General features: G+C 35.2%; 1 protein-coding gene across 5 annotated transcripts; it reads right to left on the reverse strand.

Moving 5' to 3' along the window:
- Positions 1-277: 277 nt before the first annotated feature.
- LOC136750356 (GTPase KRas) lies at positions 278-16,691 on the reverse strand. 5 transcript variants are annotated; one of them, XM_066705373.1, is made up of 7 exons: positions 16,139-16,418; positions 9,203-9,320; positions 8,040-8,218; positions 7,419-7,578; positions 5,009-5,124; position 4,723; positions 278-3,977 (listed from the first exon to the last, which is right to left on the reverse strand). In XM_066705373.1, the coding sequence occupies exons 2-7, from the start codon at positions 9,311-9,313 to the stop codon at positions 3,861-3,863; spliced, it is 684 nt and encodes a 227-aa protein (XP_066561470.1). In that variant the 5' UTR covers positions 9,314-9,320; positions 16,139-16,418; the 3' UTR covers positions 278-3,860. The 5 variants fall into 5 exon arrangements, with proteins under 5 accessions (XP_066561470.1, XP_066561467.1, XP_066561466.1 ...); XM_066705370.1 differs by lacking the exons at position 4,723; positions 16,139-16,418 and adding an exon at positions 16,456-16,691 and having other exon boundaries at positions 5,001-5,124; XM_066705369.1 differs by lacking the exon at position 4,723 and having other exon boundaries at positions 5,001-5,124; positions 16,139-16,416.
- Between the last annotated feature and the right edge of the window lie 1,866 nt (positions 16,692-18,557).

Raw genomic sequence — 18,557 nt, forward strand, 5'->3', positions numbered from 1 at the left:
TTTGACAAATGCAAATACTAACATTTTCGCAGAGAATAAATCTAATAACCTCAGAAGTATCCTGTTAACGCCTTAACACATGCCACTCAGTCTGGTATCATGCTCGTGTAATTAAATATAGCTAACCTATATATCATTTATAAGAACATCTGAGTTCAGTTAGCAATTTGTTTCCACTTACAATCTATTTACTCTACGCCCTTCTTCCAACACCTATCAGGTATTTTCAGCATTTCTTCTTCCAGATAAATAACACTTTATTAAATCAACAACTAAATTGTTTAATTCAAACTAAAATGCAATCACTTTATTATGAGACAAAGTACTTATAAGCAATAGTAGATCTGAATAATAACGTAAAGTTATAATGATCACCCAATTCCAGTTGTCATTTGCAATGTCACCAAGCATGTTCAAAGAACATGTTTATTTACCATGGGTGCACCAGTATTCCAAATGTGTTAATAAGTATGCATTATTCTGGAGAACCTACAATATTGCAGTCATGCTTCAGGCATCTGCACTACAGGTGTACTGAAGGCATGTTCAAGCAATCTTTCAGATCACATCACAATTACATACATTGCCAAGCATATGACTAACATTGGAAACACCTATTGCAAAATAAATAATCTGTCGCTACCAAAATAGCTACATATGTTCAATGACATTGTTCCGAAATGCATGCACCAACTAAATACAGGAATTAAATTAAATTCCCAAACCACCTTCAATCCATTCTTTTGCTTTGTATTGTTTTTTTTTTTTTTTTTTTTTTTTTTTATTATCATACATTAAATAGGAGTGGTGAAATTCATGACAAAAATATAGTGACTAATTTGAGATCACCACACAGCACATACTCCTATAAAACATTACAAAGTACTTATTAAACAGTGGTCATTCAGTTCATGTGATCTGGTATGACCAACATTCCAGATCATAACAGAAAATGATTGAAACTGGATTAAACATCACTCGTATAAACATAAAAACAAAACAAAAAAAGCACAATTTACAAAATATGCACCTTTCAGTATTACAACTATGACAAAGGTTGTTAAATACATTCCAGGTAAACATGATACATTTAAGAAGTCTAAACAGGTTGGCACTCAAAACAAAAAAGGATATTAAAGGAAACATTTTCTTAAAATTGTTTTAAAAGTGTTAATTACAACTTCATCCTATTATATATTTAAAAAAAAAGGGGTTTGGAGGGTTTAAAAAATTTAAACATGGGTTCCAGTTTACAACTTTTAAATCTTGCATACTTTTTTCCACTTTTATATTTTATCTTAATATGTAGCTGGGTAATATATTTGATCACCTAAAATGTGCAGACATTTAAAGTAATTTTAGTAAATGACTATAATATTAGTATCCCTATTAAAAACAAAACAAATAAATGGTTGAAAATGGTTATAAAATTTGGTATACATTTATGATGGTGTCCATTGTGCAGTAAACATTTGCCTGAGGAACACTTAAACAGTTTATTCAAATTTGCAATCTTGAAATTAAAAATTTTGAAGCCAGCCAAATGTCAAATCACAGAATTATTCAAATCTCATGTTTTGTAGCTTAGTACCTTGTTACTTTAAAAAACACATAACCTGGCTTAATTTTGTCATCTGGTCTCTGGTATCTTATTGATCCAAGAACCTTTTAAATATTTCTGTATGGTACAATACCTGTGCAAGACCTGTTGTCTGTGCAATATTCAGTCATATGGGTTACAATTAAACTTTAATTATAGTTTTAAATTATTTTGTTATTCATCATGGGTATAATCAAGGTTTTATTTTTCAATCTTTTCACTATCAATCCTGAATCTTTAAATATAGGACAGTAGTTCCAATTTAAAAGAATAGTTTATGATTCTACACCATGTGTATTATTAGATAGGATCACTGTGCAAGTCCTTAGATGAACAAAACCCTCTATTTCTCTGGCTTTCTGCGATTAGCCTAGTCAATAGACACAGGCTACATAAGCAGCGGTTTACAATATTGCAATAAATTTCAGTGAGGCAATCATCAGGAAAAAAGCTTTTTTTGGGGTGGGGGGGGGCAAAATATTTAAAAGATGAATACATAGATTGGGCTTTTGAGCTTTTCTTCCAGGTCTTTCCTATGAAAAAAGTTCACCTCATGCCAGTTGTCATTATTCCTTGGGGGCAATTTGTATTTAAGACTATACTGAGAAAATATGCTATAGTGATGAGGTTTGATAAAGTGATTTCCTGCCATTCTGAAGCCTGAGGGACCAGGCTTGCTGTACTTCTTTCATACGATTTGTCAGATAATTCAGAGGAATCAAGTACTTTACTTTGCCCTTCACCAGGAATAGGATTAGGTATATACAGCAATTCCACATTGAGTTACCTTTAAAAGCAGACTTTGCTTCATGTAAGAGTTTAAAGAAACATTTTACTCCACGCATGTAAAATAATTCAAAGGGTGACTTTGCTTTTCTTATTTTTTTCTTTACATTTTTTTTTTAAATCAAATTGTTTAATTTGAATGGACAATAGTTCATATCCTTAAAAGTAAGTTGAAAATTCTAAAAATGAAATTAAACCCTTAATGCAATCCAAATAAAATATACACCCTAACCATGGTGTCATTTCATGTGAACCAAGCCTTTAAAGGTTTCAACAAATTAGTAACAGAAGTCACAGGTACTTTTGACATCCAAAATGAAGCAATTATTTTGTGTAACATGCATGCATTTTAAGTTAATCAGATTCTTGAATTTATTTGTAATCAAGGAAAAGTAAAAATGGGACATTGCACAACATAAAACATTTCAACTGGGGTAGGATGATTTTCCATAATGTTGTTGGCCCTTAAATGTTACAGAGCTGTATATTGAAGTGCATGCTATCTTTTCCTCGGTTTTAGGTTTGCCTTGCCACTTTGTAAGAGCTGATTATTACTATTACCATTATCTTTTTTGGCAACTTGATTCTGAAAGGATGGTTTATTCATGCAGCTTCACTGGTATAGCCTGCTTGCATACTACATTTTGTTTCAGAATATTAGTGTTCATCAAGTTGCAACTATACATATTATAAAATAAAATATAGCATTATGTATACTGCTTCACTTTATTAGCAATAATTAAAAACAAAACTAAATAGACTACGTTTCTATGGGTAGATTCTTCTTTCCTCACTACCAGTATTTACAGTGCCATCACCAAATATCTGAAACAAAGACATTACTTTGAGCATGAAATTCCATTTTCACAAAATCAACTTAATTTATTTTTAAGCAAATTTAGTCTGCTGTGTAACAGCTGAATTGTTGCACATTGTGAAGTTAAATCAAACAATTTTAGCAAATTAATATTGAATAAGTCTAAGCCCACACTCCCCCAATTTGTTGGTTGAAAAATCTCATTAGAAAATAGGACAAGAGACTGAAGCACTGTTGTATCCAAAAAAATCACAGGAAAAGCATAAACAGATCATTTCAAATAAAATCACTTCTGTGGAATATGAAAACCTTTTTTCATGTATAAAAAAAATATATAAGTGGATGAATACAATGCTTGAGCTCTTGAGGAAATGTGCATGCACTCAAAGACTTTAATTGGTTAGATGTATGTGACAGCCACAACAAGTTTAAGGACCAACACTTAAGGAATACTGGCACTTAATAGAAAGTAAAGCTTATGCGGACTTATTTCCATACAAGCAAACCATTGATTGCTACGGTAAGGGTTCATTTCAGCAAATGTAGGCGATGCTAAGAAAACCAAGGCTAATAATTTAGTGTAATGTACAAAAAATGTATTACTTTCAGTTAAGTACATTTTAAGAATGTTTTTGTCTTTAAAAGGGGAACATCTATTCACATAATTATACACTTTGTCTTTGACTTCTTTTTCTTCTTTTTCCCATCTTTGCTCATCTTCTCTTTGTGCTTTCGGATTTCTCTAACTAATGTGTAAAAGGCATCATCCACGCCCTGCAGAGGGAGAAGAAAAGGGGGGGGAGAAAGTTCAATTGTTGTAAAGGATTTCCACATCGTGAGTGCCTGCGTTTTGTAACATCAGCACCCCCATTTAACAAGTGACATCTAACAGGTTTAAATTTCACCACTGTTAATCATAACATTTAACCATGTTTCCAAGCCAACTAACCAAATGTTGATAAATTAAACATTAAACACAAATGAGATACCTATAAGACAATGCAGGCTTCTAGGCCTGTGTAAATTTTCAATACCAGGAGGACAAATATACTCTTATCCAGCATGGACCTGACTGGTATCTTACAACATGATTCATGATTTTTTTTTTTAACGAAAGTATTACCATCAACAAAAACAGAACAGGACATACATGGTTCTGGCTCAGCATATAGACATTTTCCTCATCTTAATACATTACTTAAATGTTATGTAATTAATCAGATCTAATATAAATAAGCAAAAATACAAAATCTTCTAAAAAATGTATATAAAAAGTTTGGCTCCTATGGGAGAACAGTCTGTAGAAAACCTGCACAACACCTGGACTGGATAGAAGGCACAGACTAAGGCCTCACAATGCTGTGAATACATAACATGTCTAGCTCTACATACAGCAGTTACATAATATGAGTCCCAGTATAAGAATACTAGAAGTGACTAAATAGTCACTTATGTTTTTCTTTGAAGCCCTTCCACCATACAATTGTCAAACTTCAGATGAATTAAATCACTGCAGTACCCTTTTTTAGCCCTCAGCCGATAAACCTCTGAAAAATGTTATTTTCATTTTAATAAAGAGGGGGAAGAGAGAGAGAGAGAGAGAGAAACCCCATTCAAATCTCAGTGTGAGTAGATCTTCCGATGACAGGAAAGAACAGACAATAAATAACCATTTCAATTATTCCCAGACATTCAAATAGAATGATTGTCCTCTGAGAAGCCATCAGAGATCCCCATTACATGTTCATCAACCCAAGTGGATCTATGGCCCATTTCCCAGCTTAAAAAATAACTTACCACTTCACATTACAACACATTTTTTAAGGGGCACACAGCGTGGTGTCTTTTCTTCTTTGCTGAGCTTTTTCAGCCGGTACTGTCTGATCTCCCGTACCAGAGTATAAAAGGCATCCTCCACTCTCTGCAGTGCAAAACACAACTCCCTGAATATCGCGCCAAAAGCACTTACAGGGGCAGCAAACTAAAAATAACTCCCATCCAGGGTCCCCATGCCCACACCACTACTGGTGTTGCGTAGACCTATAGTGATAACCTAATAATGTGCACATCATATTTGTTGCAGCATGTTTAATGTTGAATGCAAATTAAGATTGTTTTCTGATTAAAAACAGTATTTATTATTAAAAAGACTAGATGTGCTTTATTGATCTCATTATAGTTTCAAAATTGGTAAACAGTAACCAGTATTAAGTGGTCTAATACCATGGTAGCTGCAACTGGTAGCTGAAATGCATGGCATTCTAACTTTATTTTAATGTAAATTACAGTGAAAATAACCAATTGCAAATGTTATGATTCATCAGTCATTATACGCAACCCATATTCTTAGACATCATAGCAGCTAGCTATGAAGTCATAACTATGAGTGACAATTGGTTGCTTAGAACTGTAAAAAGAAAAATCATGTATGCAAGCATTTTGGGTTACAAAATAATTGTCTAAGGTGATTTCTTTTGACCTGCAATTGTGCCATCTCTAAATCTCTTGATAAGAAAACCAATATTAACGTGTATAAAGGAGGAGCAATTTCCACCGATTATGCACAGAAGTTATTGTTATTATGAAGTTATTTATGAGATTGCAGGCATAAATTTTAACAACTGAAATGTAAATCACAAGTGTCCCCAGCACCATTATCCGGAGTTGTCATTTTAGCAATGCAGAGAGGAAAAACTGCCACCACCACAGATCATTTAGCTATAATAACCAAGCAGGACTGGAAATATCTAGCAACACACAGCAGCAAAAGTCTTGCCTTTCAGGGTTTTTTGGCTACATAGTTGTCTTGTGTGAATAGCAGTAATGTTACTGCACTAACACTTTTGATAATTATACAAGCAAAACAAACAAAAAATGTCAATAATGGTTGTCCTATATTTAAAAACAAAATAAAGTTTAGGTCAGTTGATTTAAAACTAAGTTTCCTTCTTAGGAAAGAAAGAAAAACATGTCATGCACGTGAATACATTAAACAACCCATCACAGGTGACCATTCTTAAGCCATTCTGTCAAATTATGCATAAATAGTGGTTTTATGGTCTGAGTACCTATTTCTATGTAAATTATATCATGTTAATAAGGATCTGGGCTGCTTGCTCTATGAATAACTATTAAAGATAATTAATGCTAACACACATACAGCAGATTTTAAAGAATGTTACCAGGATTAAAACTGAGCCATTTATGTGGCAACAGGCAATTTGTTTCCTCGTTCCATTATAATAATTTGTTTGTTGGCTCTCAAGCTTCCTTTGTTAGAAGCTCAAATGGGTTGACAGCAAATTAGAAGGATCATTTTCCAATCATTCTTCAGAGGTTTCATTAGTGAGATTGGGGTTTATTTAGAAATATACTCATCTCCATAAAGACAAAGCTGATTAGCTGTTTGTTGCCGTGAATCTCAATTTTGAATAAATCATTTCCCCACAAAGGAGAGAGGAACCAAAAAAAACAAAGGCCCATTTCTTCCCCCATTTTGAAAAACAAAACACCTTCCTAGATTTCTACCAACTGCTTCATAATCACAGTAGTATAACACATGAACTGGCATCATCTTTCAACTTTACAAATTACATTTACCTTACCATGCTCACGTGCAAAATTTATAAATTAGAAATCACCACATGATGAAATTAAGGCCACTAGAATTAGTTTCACAGAGTTGAACAGAAAGTTCTGCATCTTTCAGAGCATTGACACTATTTCATCAAACATTTATCGAGAAAGCATTTCATGACAAGCCAAATCTTAAAATGTCTCAAGCCCGTTATCAAGGATTTTTGAATGGAAGATTATATATATATATATATATATATTTTTTTTTTTTAATTTTTTAATTTTTTTTTAAAATCAAAGTGTATATATATATATATACACACACACACACACACACACACACACACATTCCAATGACTTTCCAATCACAAGAACAGATCTAATAAAAAATCTGAACACCAAGAACACAAACCATCAGGGTCTGAAAATCAACATGAGAAAAAGCTGCTAGCACAGCTTGTGAAGTTATAAGAAACATAATTTTGATTTTAACACGTGTGGGTGTTTTGTTTGATATAATTATTCACATTTAAACAGTAATGTATTTAATGTATTGCATTAAAAGACGAAAGAAAATATCAACATGCTTCATGAGTAACAGGTGTGAAGCAACGAGGACACCAGACCGTTTCCCCCTACCTGTCTCGTCTTTGCCGATGTCTCTATGAAAGGAATTCCGTAATTTCTGGCTAAGTCCTGAGCTTGTTTTGTGTCTACTGTTCTGGATGGGAGATCACATTTGTTTCCTACCAGAACCATGGGAACATCTTCAGAGTCTTTCACTCTTTTTATCTGTTCTCTGTCCAGAAAACAAAACAAAATAGGGAGGGTAATTAAAGAGGTTATAGATGCCTGTGGTACTTGTAAAGATTTAAAGATACCATTTGTTCTGTGAAGTTTTAACATTGATTTATTCCTTTAAACAGCAACCCTTTTATATGATCAATTTTCTTTGATAGTAGTAGCACTCTCCCCACCTTCTAAGAAATTTGCTTTGTGGTTTCGTAACATTGTTCACAACGTTTTAACCTATTGCAGAGTAATAGGCTCTGAACTGAGCATCGATTAATTCGTTTTTTTTAAACTAAGAATTTAAAATACTTGGATGTAGCAATTATAAATTTCCTCTTTCAAGCATAATTTTATTAAGTAGTAATAAACATATGAACAATCTAAAACAATATGACTAGGAAACCCACGATTAACGCATGTAGGGTATGTGGTCATCATCTGAAAAGAACCCCCTTTCGTTCTACTTACCTATAGTGGTGTATATCTTCAAATGATTTAGTATTATTAATGGCAAACACACAGAGAAAGCCCTCCCCCGTTCTCATATACTGGTCTCTCATTGCACTATACTCCTCTTGACCCGCAGTGTCGAGAATGTCCAACAAACACGTCTCCCCATCGATTACCACTTGTTTTCTGTATGAATCCTATGAGGGAGATGAAAGCATTGCAAAATGACCCAAAGGGTGCTGGGATGTCTAAAGCAACCCCACACAAACATAACGTAAAGGCTTTCCCAAGTGGGGACTTCGGATTAGGTCCCGACTTGGTTACCAGGTCCCTTCTTTGGTGGACATGTAAAAGTCTAGAGACCCATTTGGTTAGGTAGATGAGAACAAACATACACAATTCCAAACTTTTCAAAACTTGGGACATTTGGAGGCCACAACCACAAATGTAGTGTTTGAAAGGATTTACCAATTTGTTTAAGTTACAATAGGACACTAGTAGATGGTAACATTGCTCTTTTTTTATACATTTGTTCCACAGACAGAAGGAGGGAAGTTAATACTGACACCGTGATTTAGAATAATACTTGCACTTTTTGTAAAGGGGATGAGGTAATTACATTTCCTTGCAGATGTAGTTTAGTAGAATTTAAAAACCCACTTCTATGGAGTGCTGACCAAAAAATATAACGTCTATTAAAATACTAATCATTACTATAACTCAGCTGCTTTGGAATGTTTAAGCTGGAATGGCTTAAAGAATATTTTTCAAATTACATGCATTCAAATAAAACTGATCAATGAAACCAGTTTGATGTCTTTTTTTCTCCTCCTCCTCCAAAACAAGAAAAACTTGCTGGTAATGAGAACTTTTATTTTGGTTGCTGAAGGACAGTTTATGATGTCTGGGATGCAATGAGTTTCAGATCATGGTAAGATAACATGTAACAACAATATTTTTACATTTACAGTTTAGAGAGGATAAAGAGTAAGAAAGAACATTCCAGTAAAGAATTCCATACATGGCTTTCGAATCCTCAAAATCAAATGTGGTCTGCACAAAACATGAAGTCTCAGCAATGCATGCTGGGACTATTATTCTGTTTTTGCAAAGAGGTATTTTAATGGTGTCCAACACACAAGTTTTTTTTTTTTATTTTTTTATTTTTTTTTTTAAATTACCTCAATTGTTGGATCATATTCATCCACAAAATGGTTCTGGATAAGTTGTATTGTCAGGGCGCTCTTCCCAACACCACCAGCTCCAACAACCACAAGCTTATATTCTGTCATTTTTCACCTGTGAGGGAGAAAAGACAAGAATGGAAGGTTTACCAAAAAAAAAAAAAGCAACACCTAGACTAGACTATGTAATTCAGCAAAAATGGTGTATAATAAACCAAGACTTCCAAGATCACACGACACAAAGCAAAGGTGTTGGCTTTCAACAGTCACAGCCAAAGAGTTCAATCAAGCTAATTTTACTGCCACTCTACAGCCTCCCGGGAATACAGCCAGCAGAAAGAACCGATTGACTTATTCTCCATAGCTTACCTTTCTATTTAATCAGCAATTGAAATTCCCCCAGCCACAAGACACACCCATGTAGTGTCTGAGTATGAAACCTTAAAGTGTTTAATAAACTGGTTTTCAGAGGCAGTTCACAGAGTCCTCTTCTGTTAAACAAAACCCATTGTCCCCCAACATCTGCAATCAGTGCTCAACACTATAATTATTGTCAAGTTCTCCAAGACAACAGGGAGAGGGAAAAACAATAAAACAACTATACATCATGAAATCTACACTTCTTAGAGTAATTCAAAATTATACTTTAAAAAGTTTGTTTTTTTTTCTCTTTAGTTTTGTGTTAAACAATTATACTCATTTTCAGATGTTACATAAACCGACTAAACAAACATTGTGCACCATATTCTTGGTTTAAAACACAATCAATGGGTGGACAAGTGCACTAAGCACCTGCATTAACACCTTTATTCTGTTGTGGTTTGATTAGCACACAGCTGTGGCTTCAAGTGTTTAGTTTTTGGTTTTGTCCGTTTTGCCTTTTGGTTTTATCCAGCATTTAATACCAAATCATTTTATTTTCTCAGCCCAATTGACCTGTGTTATTAATGTACAGGTTTAATTGTTTTTTTAGGTGGTTTTTATTTTTGTATTAATTGGAAAGCGAGTTTCATGCAGATCACTGCCAGTTTTGGCTGCATGAGCCTCCATTTCCTCAGTCACATTCATAATGGAATGCTCTTCTGCGTGAGGCTGGTACATGTGTACTCCTGGTTTGTGTTACCCTGTGTAATATATATGTATTTATATATTACATTTGGCAGAACTGCAACATCCTAAAAGACCCCCTGACTTGATTTAACAGGAAGTTCCAAGTAAAACAAAAGTTTCCATATTAGTAGCACATACACAAAGCACTGTACCTCAACCAAAGCATTTCAGTAGCTTACAGGGAAGGGGCTGACAATTGTTTAGACCCAGTCCTGCTTCTGAAACACATATGCTACAAACTTACCCAAGAGCTAGACTACACAGGTTTCCTTTCACTGTGCCATGAAAATTACATCACTGGAAAGGAAACAACATTGAAGTGTTTTTTTTTTTTTGTTTGTTTGTTTCTTTTAGTTGTATGCAAAGGAATTAATGTGTTTTAGAGGAATTTCTTACAGTTTTCATTTTTACTTACTACTCAAAATCAATTAGCTACATAGACAATTGCATTCAATGCACTTCCACAATAGTCAAAACATTTTACAAAACACCAGTCTACAACAGTCACTTTCCACCATTTAAAAGTGTTCTTTGTGAGGCCTGATGTAAGTTGGACAACAGGTGAATGTTAAACCAGATCTTTCAGCCTTCACTGAACATCTAAATAATCGAGGAGTGCTTTAGTAGGATTGGACTCGATGCAAATAATGCCCAATTCGATGTAGTTCAAAAGGCATGGTCACTTGGAGAGAAGCTTGCTTCAGTACATGGAAATCATTGAAAATGACGACTGGTGAGCATGGGCACGTGCTGACACACGAGGAAATGAGATGCAAGTATCATTTCTCCATGCGTTGGTTTTGGTTTGCCACCAATCATTTAAATTGTTCACTAGCGGATCAATAGGGCATTATGAACGTTTATTCTGTACCTCTGCTGCCTTAACACACGGGTAAGAGAAAGGTCACAGTAATAATGCTTAATAGACTTTAATAGAAAGAATACCCCCTCCTACAAACGTATGGAGCATTCATTTAGATTTAGCATAAAGCTAACATTAAACAAAAGAAGGAACAGAAGTCCGAGACTTGATTTCTAGCATTAAACACTTACACATCTTCACCCCACTTACCTCTTGGCTATATACAAGAAAAATGCAAATACAACAAAGTACATCTACTGTACCCTCCACATTATTCCACTTAAATGTGCTCTTTATTCAATGTATTTGTACTGATTTAATTTCATACAGATTCCCAGAGGTTCAACTTCAGTGCCACTGATTCTGAAAGATATCGCTGATGTAGGCTACTGACAATGACCACCTCGTTAGTAGGTGACTGCAGTGTGAATGCTTAGCTATCAGGTTCCAAAAAAAACAGCCAAGATTCTTAGCAATGAAAATAACTCCATGCAAGTTAGAAAAGAGAAAAACAAAAAAAATGTTCAACAATTCTAGAATTCAAAAGCTACATGACAAAGTGGCACAAGTTTTGAATGGTTTTGTTTTTTGTTCTCCATGTCAGGGTGGGATTTCACACACTTCCTTGAAAATGGTCTTCACAGGTATTCAGTACACACTGGTGTCTAGACTGAGCCGCCCATGCCACAGAGCTAGTCCACGCTTTCTGGATACACTGTTGACCATTTCAGTTTCCCTCTCTCTCTCCCCTATGTGTCATAGCATTAGTACTGTCTGTTACTGTAAAACCTTCCCTTTAGATATAATAAAAACCCTGCATTTTCTTTTTCTACTCCAGCCATGCACCACAGCTTTTCTAACCATGCCTCAGGAAGTGTATCCTTCATCCTTTGTCTTATTTGGGAACCCACTGACAGTTTACACACAACTCCTTCAGACTGTTAGCATATAGGCCTATACTTATTTATTTTATTATTATTTATTTACTTTTGCCTGAATAAACATGTATAGTATGACCTATTTTCTTGGTGTACTAATTTTACTTTTTTGAGGTCCAAAGGGGAACTAAACAAATAAGAAACAATAGTATGAGGTTGACATTAGTTATAGAAACCAGTTTAGTCTTGTATTCTTAAAGTTGCAATCGATTTTAAGATCTGGAACAATGGCACAGACTATGACTATGGTACTGAAATGTAGTATAACCAGAATCACCCCAATTCCATTTTTCTTTTTAATCTGACGTAAAGCTACTTACAGCTTAAAGTCCACTGAACCAGAAGTTACGAATCTGAAGTATTTGCACTGTGAATCAAAATCACCTGATATAGTACATAGAACAAAGTCTCTATATGGTGTAAAAACGTAACCATAATCTCTTGCTTCTAGGCTACTAGAAGTACTTTCAATTAAGATTTAATTCACATACTGAAAGAAGGTTTTAGTACTATAGTTAGCCGTGTAACTTCCCAATCATACAAGTTTCAAAATATTATTCGATTTCAAAATACATATAACGTAATAATCACTGAGAATAAAACAACAACCCCCTCAGCTATGGGACTATGTAAAAAAAAAATAGAGCACCAATAGAATAACTAATATCAAATCCTGGTGCTGCTTTGTGTGTGTTTTCATCAGTTTTCAGATTCATACTGTACATCTTAACACCTTGAACGTTTGGCTGTGTATGCATCTTCAAACTGAAAAGGTAAGAGCTATTATGCATTTAACAACAAACTCATGCAATCATTCAAAGCACTGAGATACAAGAAAAGGAAACATACTTTGTTACGAGCTATAGATTCAATACCTGAGAAGGACACTTTGATCCTGACTACAAAGTCACAATTCATCTATAAACAGTGCATCTATTAGACATTCAAAGAGAAGGAATATACGTACCACAGTGCTATTTTGATTGTCCTACTAAGCAATCACTGCACATGAAAAAGGTTTACTGCAGATATCCGTAACATATTAAACAAATGCAGTTTTACAAACCTGTAAATACCTTCAGAAATTATGTAAGCCTGAATTAATGTGCAGTACCACATGCCTCCAAAGTTAGACACTATGTTTGCAGTTCTTTGCAAGTTTATTCTACTGCTAGTCTCACTAGAGTGGTGTCATCCATACAAATTCATAATTATAGCACTTAATTTTAGCTCACAGATTTAAATTAAAAATGCATTAAAACAGACACTGGAATTGTGATACTTATTGAAAATACTACTCTGGGAAATTGTTTCCATTGCTCAAATTGTTAAGAAAATTTAAGTATAAATACAAAAATATAAAATATCACCCTATCAAACACTATTTCACTCTAGAATTCAACACATCTCTGTCATATACCCAGGGCTTTAAAAAGGTTTATGTAAAACATTATTTACCTGTAAATTTATTATTATTATTATTATTATTATTATTAATAATAATAATAATGCTACATAATGCCAAATAGCAAAAGGTTAAAACAGGAGTTAATTATAAAAGCAAACACATCTAGCAAGTTATACTAGGTTTATGCAACCCATAAAAAATATTCCCCTGCATTTCTTTATACATTTACCCTAAGAGGTTACAATATACCACAAACAATCCAGGGCAAACTGTAAGGAGAGTGAACTTTTCATACATCTGTCATTTCAAATGCTTGCATTTCGTTACAGAATACAACACAGGACGTTTTCCTCAGAACTACAACTTGCCTTTTTGCAGCCAATTTTTCATCACAAGTGATACACACCATAGATTATTTTATGTATTTTTTAAAGAGGCGACTGACCTCATTCATTAGTATACTGACTATCAATCCACTTCAATCCAAATCAAACCCAATTCAAATTCTGCAATTCTAACTCCAGAACTGAATTCAAATTTGGAACAGTGCTGCGACTGGAAAAGGCTAAGACACTCAGCATGTTATAGTCCCAGATCAGACATCACAGGAAATTATTATTTTATCTTTTTCTGTGTAGCCCTACAACTGCTATTTGACACTTGTCCAATCTGCCTTATAGAATAACAATGCCGACTGAAGACTATAGTATTCACAATTACAAAAGACCAGGTGGGTGACGATAGGGTGAAGTCTTCTTCCATCACTGAACTGAGAAAGAACAGCACCAACAAAAGGCATCAGGTTACACTCTGTAGAGGACTTATGACTGAATGAGTGATAAATTATATCTTTGATTCTACTGGAAAATAATATGGTATTGAGGATAACAGCAGCAAAAAGATGCCAAAGCCATTAAAACAACATATAGGCTATTAAAAAATTAAAAAAAAAAAAAATGAAGGGAAGTCCTCTGGTATGGTGGGAGCAATGATGTAGCATACAGTTAATATATGACCTGGCAAGATATAATTCAACTTTATAGAAGCTGATATTACAAAATTCTGTGGAGAGTTGAGATAAAATCACAAACATAATGCATAAATAAATAATGCAGTATAATATATATATTTAAAACAAAATATTTGTACTAGTAATTAAAAAAAAAAAACCTTCAGAATGTCCTACAAATGCAATTAAACTACAGAATAGAGAGAACAATATTGCAGTGTCCCCCAGCTCATTCCTTTCTCCCTACTCAACTCTGGTACAACAATTGCTGCTCTATATGTGTATGATCAATTACTGAAAACATCCCTGAACATCTCCTTTAAGCTTCTGGTTTGAGTGGTTGCAATATTAGGAGACAATATTAAAGGGACAAAAATATTATACCCGCATTAAACCATCAAACATCTACAATAATTCGAAAACACTATGGTGTATATTGTATTGCCACTAATGAAACATGTTTTAAGTTAAAGGCCAGTGTGACAAGGCCAGTCAACCAACAGCCAACAACAGATCTACAATACATTAAAACATCACCTTTCTTTTTAAGTAGAAATCAGCATTTATAAGATGATCCTACCCTATGAACCCAACAGTAACTTACTTCTTAATCTTAAGCGATCAAATCGTCGAAATCAGTTGGTTCCGAAATATCTGGAAGGGATTTGAACAATTTAAAATAAAAACTGCCTTTATTGATGTGGACAGTCTTCTAAAAGTGGGGTTGTAATCCTAATAATCTCCTATACACGTCCCCTCGATAATTGCATAATTGGAACAACCATTTAGATTCAATTACATTTCAATAGAAACAAACTTAATTAACACCGGGGCAACACCACACACAACAGTTCCTACGAAACCATAACAAAAAGTGCCAATTTAAATCAATAATAATACACATTAAAAGTTACTTTTACAATGCAGCCGAACTAACTACATTAAACGTGTTCCTTGTCCCTTCGAAATTTGAAACATTGTAACATTACGACAGGAAATCGGAGTCAATCGATACTTTTTAGCGTGTGTGCACATAAGAGTGCGTACAATTGAAACCGCAAATAATACACTATACTTCATAACTAATGTCTTCTATAACCGATGGCAATGGAATAACGTAGTACAAGGTCCACATGGATCTCAGGCCGCTGTCTCGCCAGCTCCCCTCCGTGTTAATTCTCCGCGACTGTGACATGACAGTACACGTCCAATGTCGATATAAAGCATCGATTCGCGCTAAACACAGCCGAGCCCATTAGCCGAAAGAAATGGATCTTACGTTGTCTTAAAAAAAATCGCCCGTGTATTATTTCAGAGCGGTCCAGCCACTCGCACCGCATAGATCTGCATTGCAGGGCCGTGAACGGTAGAAACCAAAGAGTAAATGGGCGTTGTGTATCTTCTCTCTCTCTCTCTCTCCAATTCAACTCAACCGGGTTGTATAAACGCCAGAATCCAGCGTCTATATACAGATCCGAGCTACCCAAGCCAGCCGCAACCAGGCGGTCCAATTCGACGTGCATTGCATCACCCTTTCCTCCCTCTCTCTCTCTCCCTCTCTCTCTCTCTCTCTCTCTAGATTTCGTGTTTTTCCCCCCATTTTTACCTTTTGCCTGAGGAGTTCCGTGTCCAAAGTGCTCAAAACAAGTCTCTCTCTCTCTCTCTCTCTCTCTTTTTAGTTGCTACAGTCCTTCTCGGTTAGACGATACGAGCATCTTTGACTTCAATCTGAAATGGTAACTCGGGTCTTCATGGTGTTGGGAGGAGATTTCAAATGAAACAAACTGCAGACGGTACAATAATCAATGAAACTTTTTTTTTTTGTTCCTTGTTCGGCCTGATCCCTGCTCGACTGAAGCCTGGCCCTCACACAAAACTGGGCGGATACAGCCGATCGGAAAGCTCATTTGAAACACCACTTACCCAGAAAGCAAAGTAAAGGGGAAGCCGGGAGGGAATCCAGGGGGTTTGATGATTTCCTTCTTGTTTTCGGTCTTCTCCGTTTTCCTTCCTGGATGTGTTCGCGGGATTATCTCCTCGTCATTTTGTAGGGGCGACGAAGGAGCTAATAAATCACAAGGAATTCATATTTTTCGTGACTAGCCCCCGTCGTTAGTGGAGTTCAAATAAACCTCCCCAGCGCGCACAGATCACTGCAGTACTCGAGAGGAACGACAGGGGGCGCTGCGGCAGAGTAGAGATTTACGAAATGCAGCCTAAAAATAGAAATGTCATCTGTAGCCTGTAGACTTTTTACATGTTGTTCATCGAGTTAGAAAATAAAGGAGTGGGTGTGGGGGGTGAAAGTTATTTTCTAAAGATGTGGGGAAAAATAAGAATGCATTGCAAAAAGTGATAATCTATTCCAGAGTTCAACCTACTGAAACTAAATCTGTATTTCTACTATGCAATACAAAAGTTATGATGTGGAAAATGCATATCATATTAAAATCAGGGTTGTTTAGGTACGTCACACACATTCATTTGCATTACAAAACAGTACATGTGTTTTTTTTTTTTTTTCTTTCTATGAACACGACTAATACACACACTGCAGCCGTAACGCACGCAGGTCTGTGTCGACAGCCTGAAAGACAAGACCAACACGGCCTTTAAATAGGCTCTATAAATATACTCGGAATGTGCCTGCAAATACGTCATCGCCGATCCAGACCCTGATTGGCCGCTCCCCTGTCAATCACACAGGACTGCTGACGTCGTCCTGCTTAGTAAACCGAGATTCCAACAAATGACCGATCGTGAACTGCACTGAACCTGTCTGCCAGCGAATGCGCTATGAGCAACAAGGGCGTTTTATGATGTAGCGATTTATTCCAGCATTTCTTTTGATGTCTAAAAATAAAACCAGCACGGCTGGTACCCGTTTGACGTGATATCGTATCTCCCAATCTTCTTGTGCGTCTTATTTCCCTGGGATCAGGCACTATTTCTCAATAGATAAAAGCAGACTTGTGTTTTCCTCCAGACAATCACGCATATGTCTTTGAATTTGGTTTTGATTTTGATTTGTTGCATTTATTTTACTCAAATATATAGATAGTAACTTGCCAGTCCATTTCATACTGTTAGGTGGCCTTTTCCATTCCAGTATCTCTAGCTGCTTAAGATTTGTATCTGGCAAAAGTAATGGCAGTCACAGTAAGCTGGTCCCCTTTAATTGGTGTAAGGAGCAAAAACTGACTATGAGACCAGATGGATGTTTTGATCATATACACCAGTGTAACAACTTTTTATATAGGATGAACAAAGACGACATATTTGTGTGTACTCTAGACCTCACCCAATCTCACCAGTGTTTTGGCACAGTTTTGGTATGTGTTAAATATTTTGGTACTTCTATTGTTTCGTAATTGGTATTTATAAATTACATATGGATGTTTGAATGACTATTACCTTCACTAGAAGTGTAAACCTAGAGCTGTGTGAGTAGTATTTATTTAAAATGGTCTTCTTGGAAAATTATGAGTCATGACAAACAATCCACTACCAATGTGTCAGAAGCGTGGGAAAAGGCATACGGCAATAACACCTGTGTCTGAGTTTCAACCACAGGAACGCTTTCCACTTGCTCATCTTTCAAGATTAGTCTTTTGGACAAGGTGAGAAGGCCTTGAGTCCACTTTGCAATGCAAAAAACATCTTTACATCAACATTTGTATTATTGATCGTGTAAAATTCCCTGTTATGTAACACATGCTATAAATGTAGTTTCATTGAATAAAATGTTTGTAGACACTATCAAGTATTGTGATCCACACAAAATAACACTATATTCAAGGTACAATCATCCTAAAACCCCATATAGTGGAACACAAATATGGCAGAATGTTAATTTCATTTCATTTTATGATTTTCAGTTGTTGCTCGGATTGGAGATTTCTGTGAGAACTGCTTAATGCCAGGTAGAACAGATATGAATTATCATTATGAAATAATAGTACATATAATACATATATTTTTATCATAACATTTTAAAAAGTTTAGAAGAAAAATGCCAGACCTGG

The sequence above is a fragment of the Amia ocellicauda genome, chromosome 5 (genome assembly GCF_036373705.1).
Source record: "Amia ocellicauda isolate fAmiCal2 chromosome 5, fAmiCal2.hap1, whole genome shotgun sequence".
NCBI lineage: Eukaryota > Metazoa > Chordata > Actinopteri > Amiiformes > Amiidae > Amia > Amia ocellicauda.

Bases quoted from the DNA above. Each gene is read 5' to 3' on its own strand.
- LOC136750356 (XM_066705373.1), bottom strand. From the start codon at position 9,313: ATGACAGAATATAAGCTTGTGGTTGTTGGAGCTGGTGGTGTTGGGAAG. The intron at 7,579-8,039 runs GTAAGTAGAACG...TTTTCTGGACAG, and splicing joins GAAGATATACACCACTATAG to AGAACAGATAAAAAGAGTGA. The intron at 5,125-7,418 runs GTAGGGGGAAAC...TTTGCACTGCAG, and splicing joins CATCGGCAAAGACGAGACAG to AGAGTGGAGGATGCCTTTTA.